Source organism: Clytia hemisphaerica, unplaced genomic scaffold (assembly GCF_902728285.1).
Source record: "Clytia hemisphaerica strain Z4C2 unplaced genomic scaffold, Clytia hemisphaerica genome assembly, whole genome shotgun sequence".
NCBI classification, from domain to species: domain Eukaryota; kingdom Metazoa; phylum Cnidaria; class Hydrozoa; order Leptothecata; family Clytiidae; genus Clytia; species Clytia hemisphaerica.
The window spans coordinates 1,245,048-1,270,799 of record NW_027103728.1 but is presented as its reverse complement, the minus strand read 5'-3'; the positions used below and the strand labels follow the sequence as shown (position 1 = coordinate 1,270,799).

The window sequence follows — 25,752 nt, the reverse complement described above, 5'->3', positions numbered from 1 at the left end:
TTAGGCACAGAAAATCGTCCTTTGTGGTTGAGAGGCTCATCCCCACTATAAAAGTTAAAGATTTTATATCCCCACTAAATTTTGTTCGACTTTATCCCCACCAATATTTCGATTTTGATAACCCGTTTTTTATGTCTCTTTATTAACCCCCATTGACAGAAGAATTCCCACCATGTCACTGAGACAGGATAGGGGTGTTTTAGAGTTAAGAACTATAAAATTATAAGACTACAGTCTACAGACTAAAGACTTTTACCATCAAAAATAAGAAAACAAAATTCGTGGCTCTTATAAAAAAGAGTGTATTCCAATAATTTCTCATACCTCATACTTCCAAAGTAACGCCCGACCTACTTTTGTCAAGATAGGAGTAACAGGAGACTTATAAATTTCCTCATAAAAAAGGGTGTCGCACTCTTTTTCCAGGTCTTGTGGTTTTTCATCAGGAAAGGCCTTTTTGAGACAGCACACAAGAGCTTCGCCATCTTTAATTTTTTCCACCATACCGAGGAATCTCTTCGTGTTGTACTTAACCATCACCCATTGGCCAACTTTTACTTCCATAATTGGAAGCAATTCGTCCTATAAGTAAAAAAGAAGTATGGTTTCATCGAAAAAGAATACCGGAGAATGCTTTGTTTTAAATTCTTTTGTTCTAACTTTTGTTCTATTTAAGCACGGAATGTTGTTTTGGCGCCCAAAAAATGTTGTTTCAACACGAGATCGTTTAGGCTGCATGCATCCCCAAATTAGTTTTGATATATCATAACTTATCAGAGGGGATGTGTGCAGCCTAGAGATCGTTTGGAAGTTGAAATAAAAACTAATAAAATAAATTGTGTACCTGGGACACAATTTTAATAAAGCATTAATTAATTTTTGAGCAAATCTCAGCCTCAACGTTCTTATAAAAAATTACATGTTTTTTTTTATAAGCATAACGCTTATAAGCATATGAAGGCTCAGATTTGCAGATTTCCTAAGCATAACATAAGCATATACGCTAGCCTGAAATAGTTTTCAAGTAGTCAATCTCTTTCTATTCAAAAAGGTATGCAAGTGGTCAAGTAAAAAAAGACATTCCACGGCTAGCCACATTCCACTGCTCAAAAATTTAAATGCTTTTTGAATCGAATATTAACAAAATTTTAAAGATTTTACTAAAAAATTTGATTGGGTGAATCAAAAGCATAATAATTCTTAAGCATATAATAAGCATATTCTATGTCTGGATGCTTTGAAAGCTTAAGCATACTCGAGCCTGACCAAGGGGCATACACTTGCTTATAAAAAAAAAAACATGTATCTTTACCTCGACAACTTTGATGATATCTAAATTCTGCTTTTCTGTATACTTTGCGCGTTTATTCTTTCCTTTCTTCGTTCCTTGCTTCTCTACGTTCGGTTCACTTTTTCTTGGAGTTTTTTCTTTTTTCTTCGAATTTTTTTGTTTCTTTGAAATACACGGCTCTTCTTTTTTCTGTAAGGAAAAATTTAGCAAGAAAACTTTATTCAACAAAGAATCTGATGAAATTGAATTTTTGGTTGTTAAATGCGATATTTACGCTTGTGAGTTTTAAGAACAGTAGGGATTGAAATTACTTTATTTTTGTCTTTATTTTCGTGCTGCAAAAAGTTGAATAAACGGTGTGAGTCTTAAAAATACGTACATTTTCTTCATGCTTTGGTTTATTACTTGACGTGGGCTCTGGAATTTCATTCTATACATAAACATTTAAATTGACAATATTATAGCATTTATTATAGTATAGAATCTTTGAAAATAAAATTGATCTAATAAACTCTTTAAAGGTAGCATATGTTTGAGCAAAAACGTTCCGAAGAAAGAACACTTACGTCATTCACAAGATCATTATCCGTAGCTGTAGCTTGAGTTGTTTCATCATCTAATGTCTATTTAAAAACAAGAAACAAAAAGGGAAAAGTAAACACACGAAGAAAGATTTCGCAATAAAAAACTAACTTTTATCATGATTTTTAAAAATCTATTGATTTTGCACTAAAAAGGATGAATCACGTGAACCATCGAACTGTGCACATGATTCAAATTATGTGATTAAATTAAAAAAAAAGCTTCTAAAGCTGATTAATTTCAAACAATAAAAAACTCACATCGTTTTTTGTTTCCTCTAAGGATGTTGCTTCGCTTGCTTTATCTACTTGAAAGTCAACCGTATTCTGGAAAAAAGAAGGCATTCCTGTTATCAATATTTTTCCAATACTCGTTATATATAAAAACCTCCATTCAACAAGACTCAAGTAGTGTATAGTATATCTACATTATCCGTTTAATACCTTTTGTCCTTTTTCGTTTTGCTCTTTCATGAAATTATGTGTATCTTCTTCAAGCGAAGTCTGTTGGAAGAATTTAAGATAATGTAACATTTTAATCTATGCATTAACATAAATACGATAAAAATAACCAATATTTCAAAACGGGTAGTAATTCCTCAACGGCAGAAAATTGATACGAGCAAACTTAAAATGTAATATATTTACCTCGGATGTTGTGATAGACCCACCAAATTGCCTATCAAGAACACCAACCAATGGACAACTGTAAGACCCATTCAGAGATTGGTTAAGCTGGCCAGAGTTGTTCGAGTTGTTCTAAAGTTTAAAGATAATGTAATGTTGACAATCGAAAGTTGAAAGTTTTGAACATCTTTAGAAAAAATTTATGCAAAATATGTTAATCCATCAACATATTTATAAAACCTAATTTAATCTATTTTCTCTGAATTGATCTAAACAGGGGAAAAATTATTACTACAGTCTTTTTTTATATAGGAACCATTATATTTGAGTTGAGGCTCAAACTCTTCTTATTTTTTTGTTGGGAAAAATATTTTTTGAGCAAGAAATTTTCTAGCCAGGGTCCTATAAAGGGTAATAAGAGTTTCAAAAGATACAATATCAGCTTTAGTCAAAAACATATTCGGTAAAACATGATCGAAAAAAAACAACCGTTTTTTTTAACTTTGCAGCATCAGAACTGTTCTTTAATTGCTCTTATTTTTTGGCCATTTTGAGCCTCATTGTTCTTATAAAATTGTTCTTAGTCAAAAAAAAGAATGTAATACCTGTTGCATTTCATTTTGGTCTTGTTCATGCTGAGTTAATTCAACACCGCCACTGTCGCCGCCATGATTATCGGTGACAATCTAAAATTTACCAAAAAATCATGAAATAGAAGTTCTTCACAATTTTCTGTTCAGCAAAAGTTTTAGAAAGCTATAGAAAACCAACATTGAAAAAAAATCATACAATGTAAGAAAATGCATCGCTTGTCCCACTTTCGTCAATCATTTTTCTTTTTCTATGTGCCGGTGTCGATTGTAGCTGTTAAAAAGAGTAATTATCAATTGTATAATTATAATGTAATACGTATATTATGTTTAAAGTGATATTGATGCCGTAAATGTTTGACAGTGTCCACCTCAATGAATAATACCATTTTTACAATAACATCTTACATTATTTAGATAATTTGAGTTTCCATCCATCAATGATTTTAGCCTGTCGTTCTGCAATTCATTGTTTTGTAGCAAATAGTTATTTTCTTTTTGAAGCTTAAAAAGATGTGCATATATTTTTTCATTATTGTATTTACAACATTTTTACAGACATCTTATGAGGTCATGCTGAGTACGTGCTTAAATCTCTATATTGCTAATTATTGAAAAGAATCTATTGTTTCTCAGCCATCTTCAATGCTACTTTACATCTTTTGCTTTATTAATCAAGAAAAAAAACGTACCAGGTTTATTTTCTCCATAAGCAAATCATTCTCCCTCTTTGATTCTGCCCTATCATATTCATTGAAACGTATGATTTCTTTCAGCTAAAATGAAAAATTTTAAAAATTAATTATTTTCGATGTAAACCTGGTGAAATGAAATACGAAATCCATCTAAAAATAAACAGCCTTTAGGATATTCAGTTTAGAATGTTTGTGGAAAAAGTAAATTGCCAATACCCTCAATATTTCAGCGTTTAAAACATTTTCTTTAGTGCGTGCTTCATCGATCTTTCTCTTCAATTTTCGATTCTAAAAAAATGTTTTTCTACACACGATAAGCATTTTTTTTAATGCAAAATGGGTTTCATTTCAAAGCGTTTGGAAAGTTTCAACCGGGGCTGAAAAACTCACTGGGGTAACGAGTGGGTGTACTGATTCATGGCTGCACTAATTGTAATTTCTTTTCCTCTGATACTCTATCAATAATGTCTTTCTACATACCTCATACTCATCAACCACTATCTCTGTTCTTATTCTCTCGGAGGTGACTTCAATCTGTAAACAGAAATTATGATGTTACAATCGATATGATGAGACTAGTCGATAAATATTAAAGGATAATTGCACGACCCCATAAAGTATCAAGTGGACTAACCCTTCAGTAACTTTTTTATTATAATTTCTTAAAATTTTAGGCAATTAAGTCTTCAACGATCGAAGTAATACGTACCTCTTTTTGCTTAGCTTTTAGGTCTTTGTTGATTTTACCCAATTCTTTTGCTCCAATATCTCCTCTTTCAAGCCATAATCCAAGTGCTTCTGATATGGATGTTACATTTAAACCTTCAAATAGAGATCTTACTCTGAAGTGCCCAACTGTATTTTGTGAGCTTATCCTTTCAAATAAGCGATAATCACTCGTGCAAAGTAGCGCACACCTCCAGAGATAGTACTGATCACTTCGAATCACCTGTAAACAAAGTAGAAAAAGTGTTTTATAAACGAGGCCTGTGGAAATAATCGATTTCATGAGTATTTCTAAAAAATAACTCTAAAATATTCCAAACCAAAGTATGAAGTGAATTAAACTCGTCTAAAATTATACTCATTATTTCCGTGACCGAGAAAGAGTTTCAATTTTACTTGTTATTGTAATAGTTATTGTTATTACCTTGACTTTGTTTTCTATTTCCATCTCCATCACACACTCATCTTTCATTTTTTTAAATTCTTTTGTGGTCATCTCTCGATACAATTTATCAACCCTAGTAGTCTCGTCGTTGCGATTTTGAATAGCAGTACGGAGCAAACTAACGAGATCAAAAAACGATACCTCTCGAAGTTTACTTTCACTATTAAAATCATCTTCACTTGGTAAACCACAAGGTTTTGGGAGTATAGATTCAAATCCAAAGTTACTAGCCATTTTGGCGGACGATGTAATATGAATTAGGAGTAAATTGTTGGCCTTTTTGCCAATATCTCGTAGATGAAACAGAATACAAAAGAAGTTTCACAATAGGGGTTTTTAAATTTTTTTATTGAATTCGAAATAATGTAAAACGTACATTTAGGTTAAGCGGTACCATTATCCTTTTAAAACGAATTCAATTTCTTTTTTTAACACTATTAAAGGGATTATACAGTGTTATATACACCCGACTCGTCTGAAACTGATGTCAGCAAAATTTTAATAAAAGATTCCTTTCAAATTTGTAAATAAAAGGAAGAAAAAAATCTTGCTCCACATTTTTCTTTATTCATTACAAAAGATTCTATTTATTTCAATCTGCTGAATCAACATACATTATGACTATGTAAAAGGTCAATGGCTTTAACGAAAAAACCTTTTTCACCTAGGACCCATTTTATGATATTTTTTTTTGAAATGGTAAGATGGAAACAAGCGAAGATAAGAATAAAAATTTGATGGCAGCAAAAGTAAGTTAATCTTTTATTATTACGTTTTTATGCCCGGCAATTAACTATCTATCTGATGCCTTCTTTCGTATAGTTTAGCATAGTTTAGTAGAATTTAGAATTTATCCCGTATGAATTCTCAAATTTCTAATATATACAGAGAAAAACATCCCAAGCGAGATCGAACCAAACAGAAAAGTTTCAATGAATCGTATAAATTTTAGTAAAGATTTTAAAGATTATAGAGAAAAATTGCTTAACAATTGAAAAAAATGTAAGATTACTTTGGGTAATTTTCTGTTTTATTCAACCTTCTAGATACCTCGGAAGAAGCAGAGACTGAATATCGAAAAAGTTGCGAATGATTTAGAAGAATTTAAACAGAACAGTTGCTGTGAAAGAAAATGTCACGAAGGCTTTTCTGCGTTTCAAGTGACTAGAATAAGGGAGCAATTCTGGGAGAAAGACGAAGAGCAACAAAATACGTTTATCATAAACTTTTTGAGATCGCAAAGATTTTCTCACGCTTTGGTGTTTCATATTGATCGAGTTGTCTGCCAAAAATTTTGGTTTTTTGTTATAGCATATCAAAGTCTAGGTAACTTTCCCATTTTATATTTTTAAAGTGAAATATTTTTATAAGAAAAGTGTTTTTTTGGTTTCATGATAAATATAACTTTTTGGTCGAAATCGTCCAAAATACACGGTTTTTTATAAGAATATACTTTATAAAAAATTGGCTTATTTCTTCTTCTCTTTCAATCAAATAATTTTAATATCACTCTTAACATTTTTCAGACTGAGAGTGAGAAAAAATTTAGAATATGTTATCAAGAATATCTTAGGATGACCAAAGAGTTAAGAATATTCATCATGAAACCAAAAATCGCTATTCTTATAAAAAAGACGTGTTATGCTAAAATGAGTAATATTAAAACCATCTAATTGGTTGAAAGAGAAGAACAAGAAGAAATAATAAGCCAGTTAAAAATCAGCTTGAGAAGATTTTAGAGTATCTTTACTTGAGGATTTTTTTATGAAATTTGACTTTGAAAAGATTTAAGATAACATTATTCTTAGGACATTCTTAACTTTTAGGCCAATTTCATCATGAATATTCTTATAAAGTATATTCTTATAAAAAAGCGTGTATAAAGCTTTAACATGCCTTTTTTCAATCTTATCGATTTTCCATTACGGTTATTCTTTTTAGATTCTATCGAAAACGCAATGCCCTTCTAAAAGGCCACAAAGATGGGGCAACAGAGCGAAAGGGAGCAAAACAATGCAGCAGCGAATATGTAAGTATTGCAGATTTTTCAGATTTCGTTATTATCATTGTTGCATGTTGTTGTTTTAGCTACTAAGAGAAAAGGTCCTTTCCCATGTTCTATTTTACAAAGAAATTTATTTTATGCATTTTAGCATCATGCTGTTTTATGGATAAAGCGATTCGCTGATGATTGTGGAGATGCTCCGCCGGACCGGGATCCTGATTCTCGGGTCATCCCAGCCTGTTTTACCAAAAGAGCTGTTTACAAGACATATAAAGAAGAAATTAAATTACAGGTTATTCAAAATGGAATTAAATCTATCATTCAAACAAGTGTCTTTAAAGCCTGTTCCTCACTTGTTGAAAAAATCTAACATTAGACGCGGATATTTAATTCTGTTCACATTGCGGTGCCTTTGAACTTTAGATGCGCGGAACAAATAAAGGAATAAATCTCTAGGGAGTCTCGTTCAAACTCTACACGCTTTTTTATAAGAGCAGTTCTTAATAAAAAAAACGTGTATTCAATTTTTCTCTGCGTCCTTTCTGCCATGAATATAGCTTTATTTTTGCACCTATCCTGCTTTGTTTTGCCAGTTTAATTAAAGTTTCAAGTTGAAAATTAATCAGCAAATTTTAAAAGATTTCAGAGGTTTCCGGATTTTTTTAATTTTCTATTGTTATCTTGAATCTGCCACGACCTTGTGACGTTAAACTGTGTTGTTGGAACAATCACAGTATTCCTTATTATGGGATAATAGAGGGGGCAGCTGTGAATTTCAAGCAAAAGCAATTTTTGCCTCTATTCTTTAGTCTATAGTCCTTCTGTTATGATCATAAATCATAATTAATCAAATATAACTTTAATACTTTTCATCCAAAAGAACACGAGATTCACGAAGTGTGGCATATGCACCCTAATCAAAGACATAAAAAATTCAACCAAAGACAAGGATTTGAAAAATAAAATGTCCTTAATACGAAAATTGCATAACGAACAACAAATGTAAGTTGGTTGATTTATGTTTGTAAAATGCAAGCACTTTCTTTGTTATAAAATGAAAATCCTTAGCTGTTCATAATGTCTAGACAGCCTTTCCAGCAGAGACACGGTGTATCAGTAAACAAGATTGTACTAAGAATATAATTAATACGAAAAATATATCATTTTGAGCATGAAATTTTGAGAGTGAACAACAGGAATTATTCCTGTTTACACCAATACAATTTTTGTATCCTTAGGGGTGAAAGAGCAAAATACAAGGTCCATCAGACTAAAGCCAGAAATAATCCTGATCGATACGCCAGTATTATCATCGATGGAATGGATCAGAACAAAACATCTCTGCCTCATTTTTTCACCCTTTCTAAGGTCTGTTTTACACTTTTTGATAAAAGATCAGTTTAACCAAATCTGACTCGAGAGTACAAACATACACCCCTGTCTCAGTGTCAGTGTGGGATATTTTTTTTATATCTAACGGGGTTATCAAAAACGGACTTTTTCCACTGGGGATACGAAATTATGATTGTTCTTTGTTCGAAATATTGGTGGGGATGAGAAATTTAAGTAGATCAAAGTTTAGTGGGAATATAAAGATTTTTACGTTTTTCAATGGGGAATTTCTATGCTATTTTTACACTGGGACGACTTTTAGTAGAAGTCGGAAAATTACCACCCTTAAAACATCTGTAATTAAAGAAATACACGTTTTTTTTATAAGAACAAACTATATAAGAACATAAGGCTTCGAGGCCCAAAAAATTTAAGAACATCTTAAGAACATTCTAAGGCTTTGGAGACTTAAAAACATGCAATTTTTTAAGAAATTACATCCAAATGCTCAATAAATGCTGAAAATAAGAACATTTTAAGAACATTTTTAGGCTTCAAATCCAAAAAACTAAGAACATCCGAAGGCTTCGAAAATTTTTGACGTTCTTATAAAAAAAACGTGTAAATTACAAACGAGAATAAATTTGTAATTCAGGCAATTTTTAATAGCATGATGCTTAAAGTTCAGGTTAATATTTTAAACATTTCAACATTTTCCTTCAGGAATATTCATCTGAGTTTGTAAAGACCCATACACAAGGTGTTTTGTCGCACGGTTGCCGAAAGGCTTTTTACGTGGTCGATCTTCATGAAACACCACATGACTCTAATTTGACTATGTCAATTTTGAGTTATGTTTTTATGAGAATAGCCAAGGTAAGTCATTAACCCAATTAACTGTCATACAGAAAAGAATTTCTTCAAATTTTTAATACGCGAAAACTCACAATTCAATTCGTTTGTCTTTGTTTGAAAAATAAATAGCAATTCAATAGGAAATTTAAAGAGAAATATTTAAAATGGAATAGATTTCTAAAAAAGAAATAAACGTGGTTAAGCTCCAAATAATGGACCTTTGTCGTTTCAAAACTGCTTTTTGTGTGAAGTCATTCCCTTCATCAATAGAATAAACAGGTTTTTGTTCAAGTAGGATTTCAAAAGAATTAACATAACACAATCTATCTGCCCTTCATGGTAAACAATTTATTTTCGATGTTAAGAAACGGGTGTTCTTCACTAATCCTCTAGAAAAACGAAACAAAATACTCATAAAAGGTATATGATATTGTTATGTAACATTTTGTAAAGCAAAAAAATGGATACCATAAAAATCGCTTATTTTCACTTTAGAGTTTTTGGCTATCAAGCTTTCAATCTTTCATTTCTGTGTGTCGGTTTCTTTTGTACATTTGAGTTTGGAAAGCAAAATAAGTAAAGTATTTTTTATTTAAAACAGTGGTATTTCCCAATGATCTTTTCGGACTATAATGAGATATTTACTTCTCGTTTCATTCAGGATGAAGTTCTTCCACCAGTTCTTTATGTACAAATGGATAATTGCTGGAGAGAGAATAAAAATCAGTTTTTATTAGCCTTTTTTGCGTTTTTGGTGTTAAAAAGAATCGTTAAAAAGGTATATAAATACAACAATACTCATCAAGACTTAAATATAGTTTAATTAATTAATGAAGAAAAGAAAACCAATTACTATAAAATTACTGTAAAAAGTTACAGTCGGCAAATGGTACCGAAATGATATCAACATTTTAGTTTCTGCTCGTAAATTCTTAAAACGCACCGTTTATACCAATTTAAACTTATGCATAAAATGTTCTCGAGCAAATAAAAAGATGATGTGTTACAAAAGAATGTATCCTTTGGTTGAATGAAAATAAACATATTGATTCGACATTAGGTTCGTCTTTCTTACTTGCTTGTTGGACATACCCACGAAGATATCGATAGTGTAAGGAAATTATTTTCATAATTTTTCCTCTTCATCAATTTGTTTTAATTTTCTTCCAAAATAGAAAAGACTTTCGCATTTGTCGATTTAAGTTATAGGCGATGGACGTACAAAACTTAATCTCTTTTTATACATTTTTAATCTTATCAGACATTCAGTAACATTTCAACGACCTTAAACAAGAAAGACGTATTCACAATTGATCACCTGCTTCAAACGATTAAGGAATCCTTTCAGAAACAAAACACGAGTGTTTCTTTACTGAAATATGTATTCAATTACCGGGACTGGTTTATGCCCAACATAAGAACACCGTCTCATCATACTGAGCCGCACGCTTACAAGTTTGAGCTAGTCAACGAGGAAGTTGACTTATCTTTTAAACGTTTCGCAATGGATCCAGAATGGACCCAACTCAAGCCAGCACTCCTTTCGCATCTACCAACTGGACCCATTCCCTTAGTACGGTTTAGTTGGAGAAAACAACTTCCAGTAGACGAGATTGAAGAAAAAATACAATCTTGCTCTGTGAAATTGCCCCATCAATCAATGATATGGTGGGGTAATTTCACCGACAATCTACGAAAGGAACAAATGTAAGAGTCTCCTTTCTTCAAAAGTATGGAAAATTGAGCTAAAAACAGTATTTATCAGTCTAAACTCGTAAATTCGAAATTTTTAGTCAATGATTCCCGTTCTGGTCGATTTTATTGTTTTAAAAAGCACGTGTTTCCATTTTTTAATTGAAATCAATTTTTGGAATCAATTCTTTTCCAAGGAAATGGAGTGAAGCCAGTGCTGCAACTCTGATATCAGATGGTGGATGCTTTTTGAGTTATTTGAAACCTCACGCAGATGTTGTGCCGTTCTCAAAAGTATGTGCATAAACATTTTAATGTATCTTTTTCAAAAGTAAAGAAAAGAGAAGAAAATTTAATAGAATTCATTTAAATTTTAATCAAATATCTTTTAGATGTCAGAGGACGACGCAAGGAGAAACGAGCATATAGATATGCTCATGGAAAAGTCACAAAGGACTCCGCGTGTAAGGATTTGATTAAAGAATTATTTGTAATAAAGCAATTATGTTATCTCTAATTGAATAGAAAAGTAGAAGAAGAATAAGTGTATTTCAATTGAATTTATTTCAATTTTAGACGCTGATTTCAAAGCATTCCGAGCGCGAGAAGCCAAAGAAAAAGAAGAAGAAAAATCCCACTGAAACGGCAAACGAAAACAAAACGAACAAAACGAACAAAAAGAAAAAAAACAATGAAACGGCAAACGCAAACAAAACAAACAAAAAGAAAAACAACAAAAACGAAAAGGATCCGCTCTCAAAAGCAAAGGCACGGGTCAAGGCAAAAAGGGCTTTAAAAGTCAAGTCCAGAAATGTAATAGCCGGAAAAGGAGCAGAAAAAAACGTTATGAATGTTAGCTTATGAAATATGTTGCACGTTTTTATTTCAAAGGAACCATGAAATATGGAATGAACCTCGACTGTTCTACATTTTCTCAAATTTCCTATCCATCACAAGCTCGGAATGAATTTCCACCAAAGCTGTATAATTTTTTTCTATATCGATAAAAAGGAAAAATAAAACAGAAAACTTTTACATGTTTTAACCTCGGTACTATTCTTAAATTGTTCTAATTTTTTGCCGTTTTTCAGGATTACTGTTCTTATAAAATTGTTCTTATAGAATTAGAACTTGGATTTATTGTAAGCTGTATTAGTTTTTAAAGATAATTTTTGCTCTTTAACATTTTAGTATTTTTTTAACATCATAATAGAACCTGACTGATCAATCTGATGGCTCTAAATTCTTTCTCCTAGTATATTCTTTTCTTTGATCACTAATTGCAAGAAAGTAAATGTTTTTTCACAAACATAGAAACACATGACTTTCGTTTCATTGAATTGGATAAGATTTTCTTTTATCTATGATCATATCGTGGGATAAAATTTCTTCTTTTTATTGGTTAAAAAGCACATTCATTGGTTAAAAAAGCATATACACTATCGATAGTGGCAAACTTACACATTCATTGGTTGAAAATTACATAATGCTATCGATAGTGTTGTTAATCCTTTTATTGCTTTTTTATTAATCATTGTGAGGAAAGTTCTTTCTTCTCATTGGTTAAAAAAGCATATACACTATCGATAGTGGCAAACTTACACATTCATTGGTTGAAAATTACATATCGCTATCGATAGTGTTGTTAATCCTTTTATTGCTTTTTTATTAATCATTGTGAGGGAAATTCTTTCTTCTCATTGGTTAAAAAAGCATTGCACTATCGATAGTGGCAAATTTGCTAACGATAGCGTTGCCGCTATTGATAGCGTTTTCTCTCTTTTTTAATTCTGTATTCTGATTGGTTGATACAGAATTCGCTAAGGTTAGCGTTTTTTTTGCTATAATCCGCTATGGAAGTTCCAATTAAAATGAAAAAGTCCCATTTAATCTGAAAAAGAGTTTAACGTCAATAAAGTGGTTTGGTTTTGAATGCTTTCATTTTAAGAAGTTCATTTCGAGTAGAGACAGAAGAGCATTTTGTATATGAATAGATTTTGTTGTGTTTGATAGATTGAGCAATAAGTGAAAGCAGATTCTAGAGGTATAATTATTTATTTATCACTATCAAAGGTTGAATTGCACTACATTTTCCTTAACTCTGAGTTTTAACGCTAGACTTTAGACTTCGGACCTTAGGATCTGACGATCCAAAAATTCAAAAATGGTCCAATAAGGCTCAGAATATAGCCTAGAAGTCTATAAACCCCTCCCAAATTGAAATATCCGATTAGACTTAATATGTAGCCAAAAATTCATAAAATATATTTCGACCCAGATTGTAACTTCTTTTTGGACCTACCCTCGAGGTCCTAAAAATTAACCCATGTTCGTTAGTTAATTAGTTAGTTAGTGCGTTCGTTAACAACTTTTCTAGAAATTGGCTCATTCAATTTTTTGATTTTTCTGATGACAAAGATGCATAAACATAAACCCTCGAATTCGCCCAATTTTCGAAAAAAAAATATTTTGGGCAAATTTCAGCCAAAAAACAGCTAAAAAAGGGTTTTTTAGACTTTCTGAAAAACTGGATCATTCATTTTTTCAGATTTTTTGTCTGAAAGTACACTACCATCATAGCTAAAAGATTGTTCAAACAGATTTTTGCAAAAATATTTTTTCGGCTCAAAAAACACTTCCTTATCTATAAGAATCACTATTTACAAGCATAGATTAACATTCTTAACCAAATCACTCTATTTTTTTGACGAGAGATATGTTTTCTTTACTCATGAAGTAATAAGTTGAAAGAATATTTGTGCCTAGGCATGAAATTTGGGCTGTAAGAAGTGTTCTTTATAGGAAAATGGACCAAATTCGATCTTTTTTATAAGCACATTACCGAAATTAGCTTTTTTTGAGATTGGATTGCTCAATTTTTCTGAATTTTTGCACTTTAAACTCTCGGATGCAACGAGCTTGATTCGAAAGAAATATTTTGGGCATGAAAGAATATTTGTGTTATGCATAAAATTTTGGTTGCTGGCTTTGTTTTTAAGAGGGAATGGGTCAAATTCAATCTTTTTTATAAGCATATCACAACATAGTGTGCACCCCCCCTAAATTAAGGGGGGTTTGTTGATTTCGGTTTGATTTCGTTGACTTCGGATTTTTTGGATTTCAGGGGGATTAATAGGATGAGCTGGGACTAAAATTTGATTGGTGGGACTCGCCAACTTCGTTACAGAAGCCTCATTTTCAAACACGAGTATGCATACCATTTTAAAATTTTTAGCCTGCGGTGCCTTCCTTCTTACTTAAACGAATTTGCTATCTGTAGTGCTCTGATTGTAAAATCATAATTTTAAGCATATATTAATCTTTGAATCTTAATGGAATAACTTTCATAGTTAAAAAAAAGGGTCCACACGATTGCCTTTGGGAGCAGGGAAAAACTCGAGTTTTAGGTGGGACGAAGGATTCAAGATAACAGGTGGGGGTTTTAGATAGTGCTGGGACCTCTTTTTTTTGGTGGGACCTGGACCCCCGTTGCACACTATGCACAAGTAGGATATTAAGTTTCCTTCAGATATGGTTATTTTTTCATGTTTTTAAACCAAACTAATGTCTTAAAGGTTTCTTTTTTTCAATCTAATTTTTCATATTTCTTTTTTAAGTCATTTTAAATAACTGTTTACTATCTCCTAATGCTTTGATTATAATTTGCACCTAAAATGAAAAAAATTATTATCAGGTAGGTCCATATAAGTATAGCTTGTTGCTTTAAAATTATTTTGCTCCAATTTTGCGGAGCAACTCTATTAACATGTATTTTTGGGGCGCAGGGTCGATTATTTTCTACCTGTTGGTATCGTGTATTTTACAGACCGGCCTGAAGTTGCCCCCATTGCCTGAATTTACCCGAGGTTTTTACGTCTCAGGATTAAAAAAAATACTATTGATTTAACATTTTGACCCTGTTAGGTATTGGTAATAAAAATTGGTCAAAATTTCAAGGTTCCAGTATTTGTCAATTCTGAGATTTTATGAGGACTGTCTAGCCCCCCCCCCCACCCATGATGCTTCCCCTATTAAAAATATAGGAAGATGCACAAAGGGTTGGGGTTAAAACGATATTTTTGAGAAAATGGAAATAATTTAACATGTTGCTGTACAGCCCCAAGATGTGAAACCTGCCCCAATATGTGACCCGTTTGCCCCAAGATGTGAAACCTGCCCTAAGATGTGACCCGTTTGCCCCAAGATGTGACCCGAAAAGCTGCCTTAAGATGTGACCCGATTGCCCCAAGATGTGACCCCAAAAAGCTGCCCTAAGATGTGACCCACTTGCCCTAAAATGTGAACCAAGAAAAAATTAGGGGCAGGTTTCACATCTTAGGGCAGGGGTCACATCTTGGGGCTGTACAGTTGCTTTAATTGTCCTAATTCTAGTATTTCAAATATCATGATTACTTTAGATTATTGATTATCACATGGAGAATGAAAAATGAGTGATCCAAATGCACTAGGAGGGAAGGTACACCCCACCAATCAAGGTGGTGCACTAACCTGCACTCGTCATGCCATTGCCAAAGCGATCGTACAACATGCTCTTTATCAGCGGCTTGATTTTAATCAGGATTATGTCCTTGGAGTCGTAGAAAATTTCAGGCTCACTCTTGAAGCTGTGTACCCAAGTGCATATAACGACCAGCAGTTTCACTTCATGGATAGAACGTATGATCCAACAGGATTGAATAAACATTATACGATAACAGCAAAGGTTGCTGAAATTCCAGGTAATTATTGTTTAACTTAACATTGTTTGACTTTTATTTCTGTCCAGTTTAATGTGAAATAGTTCGAGGAAGGGGGTTACATAGCCTTAATAACTTTTCGTCTAGAAGTGCTTTTTGCACCAAATTTCAAACAGATTTTCCCTAACATGATATGAACTAATAAAATAATTTTCGTCATCGTCATGAAAATTGTCAGTGTATCGGTGAAAAACTGTACCTCAGAGGAATATCGATTGCAAGCAAGCAAGCAATAAAGGAATTTTCAATTCTGTTTTGATTAACTCTGTTTTGAGTAACTCTTGATTGAAGGCAATTTACCTTTCGTTATCAAAATCAAATCAATAACTGTTATTGATTTGATTCTTATAAAGTAGATGTAAGAAAAATAAACATGCTCATCTTTTTCGCTATACTTACTTTGTTTACTTTCCAATAACTACTTACCGAAAGGTAAATTGCCTTCAGTCAAAATTTATTGATTTGATTCTCATAAAGTAGATGCTTATAAGAAAATTAAATATGCTCATTTTCCTTGCCATTCTTTGTTTACTTTGTAAGAAATTATTGCCGAATGATATAATACTTCAATCAAGAGAGAAGGTTATTTACTCAAAAGTTATTTATTTGTTTCCTATAAATCCGATGCTTAACAGAAAAACAAAATTTACTAAGATTAGCACAGTCCCCTGTTTCCTTTGATAGAACCAATTACCGAAAGCCAATTCCAATTACCTTATCGGCCCTTTTTCCACCGGCCCTAATTTAACGCCGGCCCTTATTACGCCAAAGCTCAATGTTTTTCATTTTTAGCCTGGCTGTAATTTAATTCAGACACCTTACGCCGGCCCTTATTACGCCACGAGCCCAAAGATAGCGCCAATAAGGGCCGGCGTAAAAAGGACCGATATGGTAGATTTTTTATCTAACTCATCTGTTTAACCTTTCTCTGTCTTCTGGCTGTGTTCCTAAATCATCGAAGAAAATAAAGGGTGACACCAGTCTTCAAGAAGGGCGATATACTACCTATCGCTATGAAAGTATTTGAAAAAGTTGCATTACCAGGTCTCTGATTTTCTAGATTCATCTAAGATACTTTCATCATCGCAAAGTGGCTTCAGACATAACCGACACTGTTGTCATTTGCGTTTCAGATTTTATCCTTAAAGAATTAGGAAAGGGTTTATATGTCGGAGATGTACTCGTTGATCTCAAAAAAGGCTTTCGACACTGTAGATCACCAAATACTCCTAAAGAAGCCTTTCTCTTACGGATTTCGGGATGTCTCCCTTGAATGGTTTCAATCGTATCTAAGTGACAGACTCCAGTGCGCCCTTCTTCAAAACACCATGTCTGATTTATCAAAAGAAAATTCTTTCGGTCTTCCCCAAAGATCAGTATTAGGACCTCTTCTGTTCTTGCTGTATATCAATGATATAGGATATTGCATGAACTTTGGCACTTTTTATTATCTATATGCTGACGACACAATAATAATCAAGAGTGCTGACGAACCTGACTTATTACGCTCTGATCTGGTGCGTCAACTCTCAGATATTGGTCAGTGGTTCTATGGATGTAAACTCTGAGTCAACACCTCTAAAACTGTTGTGATCTTCTTCGGTAGATCCAAGAAATTTGAGGAATGTAAGTCTGTTCCTCTCAGATTTCTAGGTGATTCTATAGACTCTAAAAAGGAGGTGAAATATCTTGGTGTCGTCTTTGACGAGAACATGACCTGGGATGAGCAGGTTAAAAGGGTCCGAAGCAAAGCTTATCTTGCCTTAAACAGGATAAAACGGATCTCATCTCTTTTAACAGATTATACTAAAAAGCTATTAACCAACGCTCTTGTCATGCCTCATATCAATTACTGTTCCAACTCTTGGAGTGCTATGCCAGCTGCAAATCGTACTAAATTCGAATGTTTTATGAAATTACATATCTGCGCAAAAATTACATATCTGACCATAACACCTGTACTTTTTAGATACCTATACTTTATAAATATTAGACCTCAAAGAATTCGGCAGGCCCTCAAAGTTATATTTTAGAGGACTTTTATGGTGGTGGCCAATAAAATCTGAAAATCAACTGTCTTAAAAACATGGTCATGTTGCATATTGGTGAATACACAAATTTGAATTGAGATTGTGAGAAAACGAAAGTTGTTATAAAACCAAACTTTTCACCATTAGAAAGAGGAAAGGCTGACTTACATTTCGAGTTATTCAAAAGTTATGTTATCCCCACTTTTTTCTAGAAAAGACGCTTTTTCGAAGATTTTTTTTCTCGAATTTTCTTCATAACTTTTGAATACTTGAAGCTAATTTAAAATATGATAGCTCAAAATTAATTTAAGTTGACCTTTCTTCTTTCTAATGGTGAAAAGTTTGGGTTTTTATAATATTTTTAGTTTTCTCAAAATCTCAATCCAAATTTGTACACTTTTTTGAAACACCCGGTACAAAAATTACATTTTTGGCTCTAACAACCACCGAGTCTGCTAAATCACGTGCCAGCGTGTTATGCGTGCCATGCGTGCCTACGTGCCTTCGTGCCTTGGCGTGCCTGCGTGCCATTAAAATTTTGGCGTGCCATCCGAATTCTGGCGTGCTCGTGCTATTCGAATTTTGGCTTGCCATCCGAATTTCGGCGTGCTGGTGCTATCTAAATTTTTACCGAAATTTCGGTAAAGCTTGGTGGAGAAGATGACATAACTTGGGACTACCCCCAATATGGACCCCATTGTGGACCCCAATATGGATGACCCCCTCAAAATTAGCGGGAAAGCATTTTCAAGGTTATTTTATGTAATGACACTTAAATTATGTAAATAATGGCATTATCACGAAATATGAGGTGTATACACCAATTTACAACAAGATGTTTTCTCATGCTCAATATAGGATGCTGGCGGTGCAAATGGATATAGATTGTCATACAAGGGTTGTTTTAAAAGGTGGTGCCATACCATGAAGTACCCCAATGGTGTACCTTATGGTCTACCCCGAAAAAGATTTACAGACCAGACTGGGAAATAATACGCGAATGACACAACCTTACCTTTATGAAATGGGTCGGGGAAATGGGTTATTTTTCACTACTTTGTCTCAAACCGCATGTCAGTAAACTAGGCAAGGTATTTTTCGAGTTCAGAAGTTGCTAGTTGCTAGTTTCAAATTGGAAAGTTGGCGAATTGTTATGACAAATGAGCATATTACAGGTGTTATATGTATTATACGTATTACATATGTTGTATATTACTGTCATATTACATTTACTTTCAAAAACCTGGTCTGTAAAATTTCAAAGCCCACGTAAAGATTTTTCGTGAAACGATAAGCTGCACACATCCCCTCTGATAAGTTTTGATATAGGGGATGCGAATCAGGCTCACAAAACCGTTCCGAACTTAGCAAAAATAAATCTGCTAACCAAAAAAGAGTTGAATGATAGAGAACTTTGATTGACAGTTTGTCGTCTTTTGTTATCTTGAGAGTTTTGTTTGCTAATTCAATTAATTTCGATAAACAAAAAGAAAGAGAGGAGAAAGAGAGATTTCTAGCCATATGTTCTTTTTATTTGAATCTTTATTTGATTTCTATTTACGTCATCAAATAACTCAAACAATACATATCGAGTTTTTTGAAAAATACAAGTCGCCAAAATTCTGCAAAATACATACCTATTCGGTAATTTTCTCGGAAGCGATATCAGAGCCTGATTCGCATCCCCTATATCAAAACTAATTTGGGGATGCATGCAGCCTAGTGAAACGACGGCGCTACATGGGATTCTTCCGCGTATGGTATACAAAATAAGAAGATGTTGTTTTTTCAGTGAAATTTTTTTCTGGAACCATTTTCATTGCTATTGGGGAGTATTAGGTGGTCATCGACCCATATAATATCAGTCTGTCTTTTTTCTGTTCAAATTTTCATTTTTTGGTTAAAACTCAAATATAACCTATTCACAACAACTTCCCAAAGTTTCAGGTCATAAAAATAAGAGGAAAGGTTAAAAATTTTAGTACTTACCTAGACAGAAATTGGTCTCCGCCCGTTTGCGCCCGTATTTCCGCCCAGCGATAAAACAGCTATAATCATTGAGTTTCAAGCCCGAAGGGCTAGAGGTCAATCTCTAACCTTTCTCAGGCAAGAAAAATTGAAGCCTTAAAATATGCGCCGTATTTTTGATGACGGATTGAATCTAGCAATTCCTTTGTTTTCGAGTGATATATTTTTCGAAATTAAGCGGTAAATTTTAGTTTCAATCTGTCATTTGTGTAAAAACCAGGCGGGTCGCTCAAGGCCGCGCAACTTTGGTAGGATTTGTTGGCTTCAAATCCTACCAAAGAGATTGACCTCTAGCCCTTCAGTCTTGAAACTCAATGGCTATAATTCTGCTTCTAGCGTAGTCTAGCAAGCTAGACGACTAATTAAGACATATTAGAAATAAAGCAAAAAAGTAAATTTTAGTCGTCTAGAAACCTTTGTGCACTAACTCCAAACAAAAAAAAAGTGTCAATATCGCAATTTAAACTTTTTCCCGCTCAAAAAAATTTTTTTTAAATGAAATGTGTGTGGATTTGTGTGTTAAAAATGTTTCATTTGAGTTGATTTTATTTCGAGAGTTTGTTGTTGCTTATTAAATTGTTTTCTCGCTACGCAAGTTTCTGCGTAGCTAGGCCCGGTATCTATAAGGCTGGAACACCGGATTCTTCCAGTCGTTTATACAAACTAAATCCCGAATCATTATTTGTGTTTATTATTTGTATTACATGCATTATAAACGACTCCAGTCTACTTCTAGCGCTTCAAGCTGCTTGAAATTTTTACGGGACGTCTTAAAGTCGCAAAGATTCTTTATGCTAAGTTCAAAAGTCGCTTACGCGTACCGCGATCGAGTTATAAACATTGTAAATATTCACCGCCCTTGAAATCATTTGAGAGGTGGGTTGACTTCTGAGAGTATAAACCTCTGTGCTTCATGTGTTTCTATGTGTTTATTTCCTGTTTTGAGTGGCATTTTAAAGCTTATTTATACTTAAAAGAGGTCTTTAATACTCCAAGGAACCATGCTTCTCAATATTATATGACATTTATTCTGAATTGAGTTTATAATAACCTTTCAAAGATAAGCACAAGGTACGTAAATAATTTTCTTTGTTTTTTTGTATTTTCATCACCATTATTCTTATGAGATTCTTTTAAACACCCATTAATAGTGAGTAAGTATGTATAAGATATGTTTGCATATGTATTTGAAGTTTGATGAGGATGATTTGCTATGATTTTGGATCATTTTGGTTCATTTCGGTTCATTTCGGAAACTGCTTAAAAGTGAAAGTGAAAGTACAAAATTATATGTGGACGTAGCTTTCACAAAACACTGGGAATTTCAAGGCAGCATTTGGACAAATACAGTTGACTTTTTGTTTTTTTTCTCTTGGATAGATTCAAATCATTATTGAAGTGAACAAAGCACAAATTGAGGAAAACATGATTTCCCAGTTACCATAGCAACCGTTGTTATGTAGAAAAGAATGTTTCATTCATTTCATAGAGTTTCATCTAAGGAACAATCCTGCGAAGTTTTAACTTCTAACTCTAAAGCTATCTTGAGAAAAAATGTTGCAAAGTTTCCATTTTTTCGGGTTGCTGGGGCTGTAGCCCCTAGCAACAGGGCGCAATTTTGAAAAAAAAAATTGGAAATTTTTATTTTTGTTATATAGTATCAATACACCTTTCCCGTAATTCAAATTTCTCAGAAATGGCCCGGGAAAATGTGCGCTCCACCGTTGTGTAAAAAATTGTTTGGGAGGTAAAAAACGCGTTTTTGCCTGCGAGGGGTTAGGGAAAGTGGGATTTGAGCCTCTAACTTTGGACAGCGACCTTCTTTTGGCAAAATATTTTCAGGGTGGTATAATATCATGAATAGATTGAACATACTAAAATTTGAGGGGATTTTGTTCGACAGAACTTAAGAAAAGCTCGAAAAACCAACTTTCCCTAAGGGAACGCAGGCAAAAACGGGTTTGTTTACCTCCAGAGACCAAACGGTGGAGAGCATCAAAATAATGCGCGCGCATTAGTTTTACGAATTACGGGAAAGGTGTATTTATACCAAAAAATGTTTCAATAACTTTACAGAATAGTGTTTTTAATAAAAGAGCCTTTTAGGGTCGATGACCACCTTAAAGCTTGAACAGTCAGCTTATCTACGAAGATAGTAGGTTATCATGCTGTGGAAATGAGAAATCAGGGTAGACCATAAGGTACACCATTGGGGTACCCCATGGTATGGCACCACCTTTTAAGACAACCCGTCGTGCAATGAAAACATTAAATGCTCCAAGAGAGCTGTTTTAGAGATATGAAAATAGTAGTACTTTTATTATTATTTTATAATTTTCATTTTTATATGAACAGAGCATTACATAACTTCATAAGTTTTGAAGGAGATACACGTGTTTCTTCCACGCGAAAGGCATTAGTCTACCTGTCATTTTCTTGACAAAGTGACACTTTTTGACAAAATTATTGACATGGCAATTAAGTGAGATACCTGCAAGCTTTATTACACCAAATATTTCAATCGTACCGAATGAGATGCCTTTGATATAGATAGATAAATATTGGGGTTTGTGTAATGCAGTCTATACAGCTCAAACCTCTTACTTGAATTCTGTTTCTTCAATTTCGGAAAGTGAACCTGCTAAATTCCTATTGATGGACTAATGAGGGCTCTGATAATCTTAAGCATATCGTAATCTAAGCCTAGGCTTTACATATGCTTGATTTTCTATTGGTCTAAAACAATAAATCCATTGTATTCGAGCCAGAATCCCAGCCTTGTTATGCTTATAAGCGCTATGCTTATATATAAAAACACGTATAGTGTACTTTGGATGAGGGTCAAGTATTCTTAAGAAATTGCCAAAATTGAGGGTGAATTATTTTTAACATATTCTTACTTTTCTACAAAGATGAGAAATGATCATATAAAGAGTTTTGGACTGATATTCTTATAGAAAATATTCTTATATAAAAAAGCGTTTAGCTTAAATGCTCCAAACAACATTAACTACCTCCAGAGGTAATGTCATTTTCAGTCGTTTTAAGCAGTTGGAGTCTTGTACAGTAGAGTAAACAAGGATGAAGCAACATTGGCTTAAAAAATCCTCGCCAAGAAATGGTTTCTTTTCCAAATAACTAAGGGCGGAAAGTTTCGCGGACAGAAAGTTTCGCTAATTAGAAAAAATAGCGAGATTTAGCGAATTTAAGTTTATGACTTGGCAGAAATTTCACGCGGATACAATTTTCGCAGATTTTTTTAAAATGTACCTATTTTGGTTACAAAAAGTTGCAAAACAGGCTGAATGTAACATGAAAAAGATCTGTTGATGAAGACCGACATCCGCTTTTCCAAACAACTGGTGAACTGAAATTCTAGCCATGACAATCCAAAGAGAGCAAACAGAAGCAAAAAAGTTTGTTCAGATTTAATTTGTTATCTGGCAGAATTTTCTAAGAAAAAGGGTCAACATTGAAAATATCGTGAAAGTTTCTACCCGCGAAACTTTCTATCCTGAAAGTAATTTGTCTGTGCAAACTTGTTTGCCATTTCATGAGAAATACAGATTGTTAGATTTTCTAAATATTTTTCTAAACATTTAGTACCTTGGGAGGAAGCTGTACGACAACTTAAAGAACGACAAAGGGTACTTGAGGAAGAAGCACGAAAAGCAAAGGAAGAAAAGCAATGGTTGCTAAAGAAAATCTTTACCTTTGCACTAATTCCGCCTTTTGCCGCTTTTCTTCTCGTGTTGCCAAAACCTGGCATTGTTTGGGCGATGTCTGGTGTAGGCGCTCTTGTTGTGCTGGGTGTGAACCTTTTGACGGAACCAGTGGACAGTTCTATCACTAAAGAAGGTATACTATACTTTTCAAGTCAAATTTGAAACGTCAAAAAAACTAGTCGGCAAAAATGACGAAAAGAAAGTCGTTTATTGTCGGCGAAATCTTTTATCGAAGGGGGTAGCAGCGAGAAGGGGATTATCAGATCACACTATACACTATATATTTTCGAAAATTTAGCCCAAAACCCTTGGGGATAGGCATTTTTAAAGGTTGGAGGGGTGCCAAGAAAGGGTGGTCATTTAATAAGGGGGAATCAGACCCCTTTCCGCACTATGATTCCTCTATGTCTACTATCTTATTATTCTACCCCATAGATGTTGACGAGGCGCTTACAGCCACTCCGTCAGGGGAAAAGGATGCAAAAAACGAAGGTTTGTATCAAATTGCATTAAAATTTGTCTTCAGTTTTGGGAGGGTAATGATATGAAGTTTATGAACATTTGAATTCCAATCTTCAATCTTATATTTCTACTCCATAGATGTTGACGAGGCGCTTACAGCCACTACGCCAGGGGAAAAGGATGCAAAAAACGAAGGTTTGTATCAAATTGCATTAAAATTTGTCTTCAGTTTTGGGAGGGTAATGATATGAAGTTTATGAACATTTGAATTCCAATCTTCAATCTTATATTTCTACTCCATAGATGTTGACGAGGCGCTTACAGCCACTCCGTCAGGGGAAAAGGATGCAAAAAACGAAGGTTTGTATCAAATTGCATTAAAATTTGTCTTCAGTTTTGGGAGGGTAATGATATGAAGTTCATGAACATTTGAATTCCAATCTTCAATCTTATATTTCTACTCCATATATGTTGACGAGGCGCTTACAGCCACTCCGTCAGGGGAAAAGGATGCAAAAAACGAAGGTTTGTATCAAATTGCATTAAAATTTGTCTTCAGTTTTGGGAGGGTAATGATATGAAGTTTATGAACATTTGAATTCCAATCTTCAATCTTATATTTCTGCTCCATAGATGTTGACGAGGCGCTTACAGCCACTCCATCAGGGGAAAAGGATGCAAAAAACGAAGGTTTGTATCAAATTGCATTAAAATTTGTCTTCAGTTTTGGGAGGGTAATGATATGAAGTTTATGAACATTTGAATTCCAATCTTCAATCTTATATTTCTACTCCATAGATGTTGACGAGGCGCTTACAGCCACTCCGTCAGGGGAAAAGGATGCAAAAAACGAAGGTTTGTATCAAATTGCATTAAAATTTGTCTTCAGTTTTGGGAGGGTAATGATATGAAGTTTATGAACATTTGAATTCCAATCTTCAATCTTATATTTCTGCTCCATAGATGTTGACGAGGCGCTTACAGCCACTCCGTCAGGGGAAAAGGATGCAAAAAACGAAGGTTTGTATCAAATTGCATTAAAATTTGTCTTCAGTTTTGGGAGGGTAATGATATGAAGTTTATGAACATTTGAATTCCAATCTTCAATCTTATATTTCTACTCCATAGATGTTGACGAGGCGCTTACAGCCACTCCGTCAGGGGAAAAGGATGCAAAAAACGAAGGTTTGTATCAAATTGCATTAAAATTTGTCTTCAGTTTTGGGAGGGTAATGATATGAAGTTTATGAACATTTGAATTCCAATCTTCAATCTTATATTTCTACTCCATAGATGTTGACGAGGCGCTTACAGTGACTCCGTCAGGGGAAAAGGATGCAAAAAACGAAGGATTGTATCAAATTGCATTAAAATTTGTCTTCAGTTTTGGGAGGGTAATGATATGAAGTTTATGAACATTTGAATTCCAATCTTCAATCTTATATTTCTACTCCATAGATGTTGATGAGGCGCTTACAGCCACTCCGTCAGGGGAAAAGCATGCAAAAAACGAAGGTTTGTATCAAATTGCATTAAAATTTGTCTTCAGTTTTGGGAGGATAATGATATGAAGTTTATGAACATTTGAATTCCAATCTTCAATCTTATATTTCTACTCCATAGATGTTGACGAGGCGCTTACAGCCACTCCATCAGGGGAAAAGGATGCAAAAAACGAAGGTTTGTATCAAATTGCATTAAAATTTGTCTTCAGTTTTGGGAGGGTAATGATATGAAGTTTATGAACATTTGAATTCCAATCTTCAATCTTATATTTCTGCTCCATAGATGTTGACGAGGCGCTTACAGCCACTCCATTAGGGGAAAAGGATGCAAAAAACGAAGGTTTGTATCAAATTGCATTAAAATTTGTCTTCAGTTTTTGGAGGGTAATGATATGAAGTTTATGAA

At 33.7% G+C, this 25,752-nt stretch overlaps 3 protein-coding genes and 2 long non-coding RNA genes across 6 annotated transcripts; 4 read left to right on the top strand and 1 right to left on the bottom strand.

Annotated features, from left to right (window-relative positions):
• Nucleotides 1-235: 235 nt before the first annotated feature.
• Nucleotides 236-5,279, bottom strand: LOC136804891 (DNA ligase 1-like). Its single transcript, XM_067061402.1, has 15 exons — nt 4,935-5,279; nt 4,494-4,733; nt 4,265-4,318; nt 4,001-4,072; nt 3,782-3,865; nt 3,498-3,593; nt 3,289-3,363; nt 3,105-3,185; nt 2,521-2,631; nt 2,317-2,376; nt 2,134-2,199; nt 1,858-1,914; nt 1,671-1,721; nt 1,313-1,480; nt 236-582 (listed from the first exon to the last, which is right to left on the bottom strand). The coding sequence occupies exons 1-15, from the start codon at nt 5,187-5,189 to the stop codon at nt 319-321; spliced, it is 1,734 nt and encodes a 577-aa protein (XP_066917503.1). The 5' UTR covers nt 5,190-5,279; the 3' UTR covers nt 236-318.
• Nucleotides 5,280-5,358: 79 nt separating this feature from the next.
• Nucleotides 5,359-7,557, top strand: LOC136804951 (uncharacterized). Its single transcript, XR_010846319.1, has 4 exons — nt 5,359-5,704; nt 6,002-6,281; nt 6,897-6,984; nt 7,109-7,557. It is a non-coding gene; the product is annotated as an uncharacterized lncRNA (long non-coding RNA).
• A 38-nt stretch (nt 7,558-7,595) lies between these two features.
• LOC136804950 (uncharacterized) lies at nt 7,596-9,044 on the top strand. Of its 2 annotated transcripts, XR_010846318.1 has the most exons (4): nt 7,596-7,608; nt 7,841-7,962; nt 8,199-8,328; nt 9,016-9,044. It is a non-coding gene; the product is annotated as an uncharacterized lncRNA (long non-coding RNA). The 2 variants fall into 2 exon arrangements; XR_010846317.1 differs by lacking the exon at nt 7,596-7,608 and having other exon boundaries at nt 7,658-7,962.
• A 770-nt stretch (nt 9,045-9,814) lies between these two features.
• Nucleotides 9,815-12,067, top strand: LOC136804949 (uncharacterized). The gene is made up of 6 exons (XM_067061481.1): nt 9,815-9,925; nt 10,208-10,258; nt 10,409-10,854; nt 11,037-11,133; nt 11,232-11,303; nt 11,416-12,067. Exons 1-6 carry the CDS (start codon nt 9,842-9,844, stop codon nt 11,701-11,703), a joined length of 1,038 nt encoding a protein of 345 aa, XP_066917582.1. The 5' UTR covers nt 9,815-9,841; the 3' UTR covers nt 11,704-12,067.
• A 727-nt stretch (nt 12,068-12,794) lies between these two features.
• On the top strand, nt 12,795-25,577 carry LOC136804890 (uncharacterized). Its single transcript, XM_067061401.1, has 12 exons — nt 12,795-12,883; nt 15,258-15,578; nt 23,258-23,512; nt 23,815-23,871; nt 23,980-24,036; nt 24,145-24,201; nt 24,475-24,531; nt 24,640-24,696; nt 24,805-24,861; nt 24,970-25,026; nt 25,300-25,356; nt 25,465-25,577. Exons 2-12 carry the CDS (start codon nt 15,287-15,289, stop codon nt 25,575-25,577), a joined length of 1,116 nt encoding a protein of 371 aa, XP_066917502.1. The 5' UTR covers nt 12,795-12,883; nt 15,258-15,286.
• The last annotated feature ends 175 nt before the right edge of the window (nt 25,578-25,752 follow it).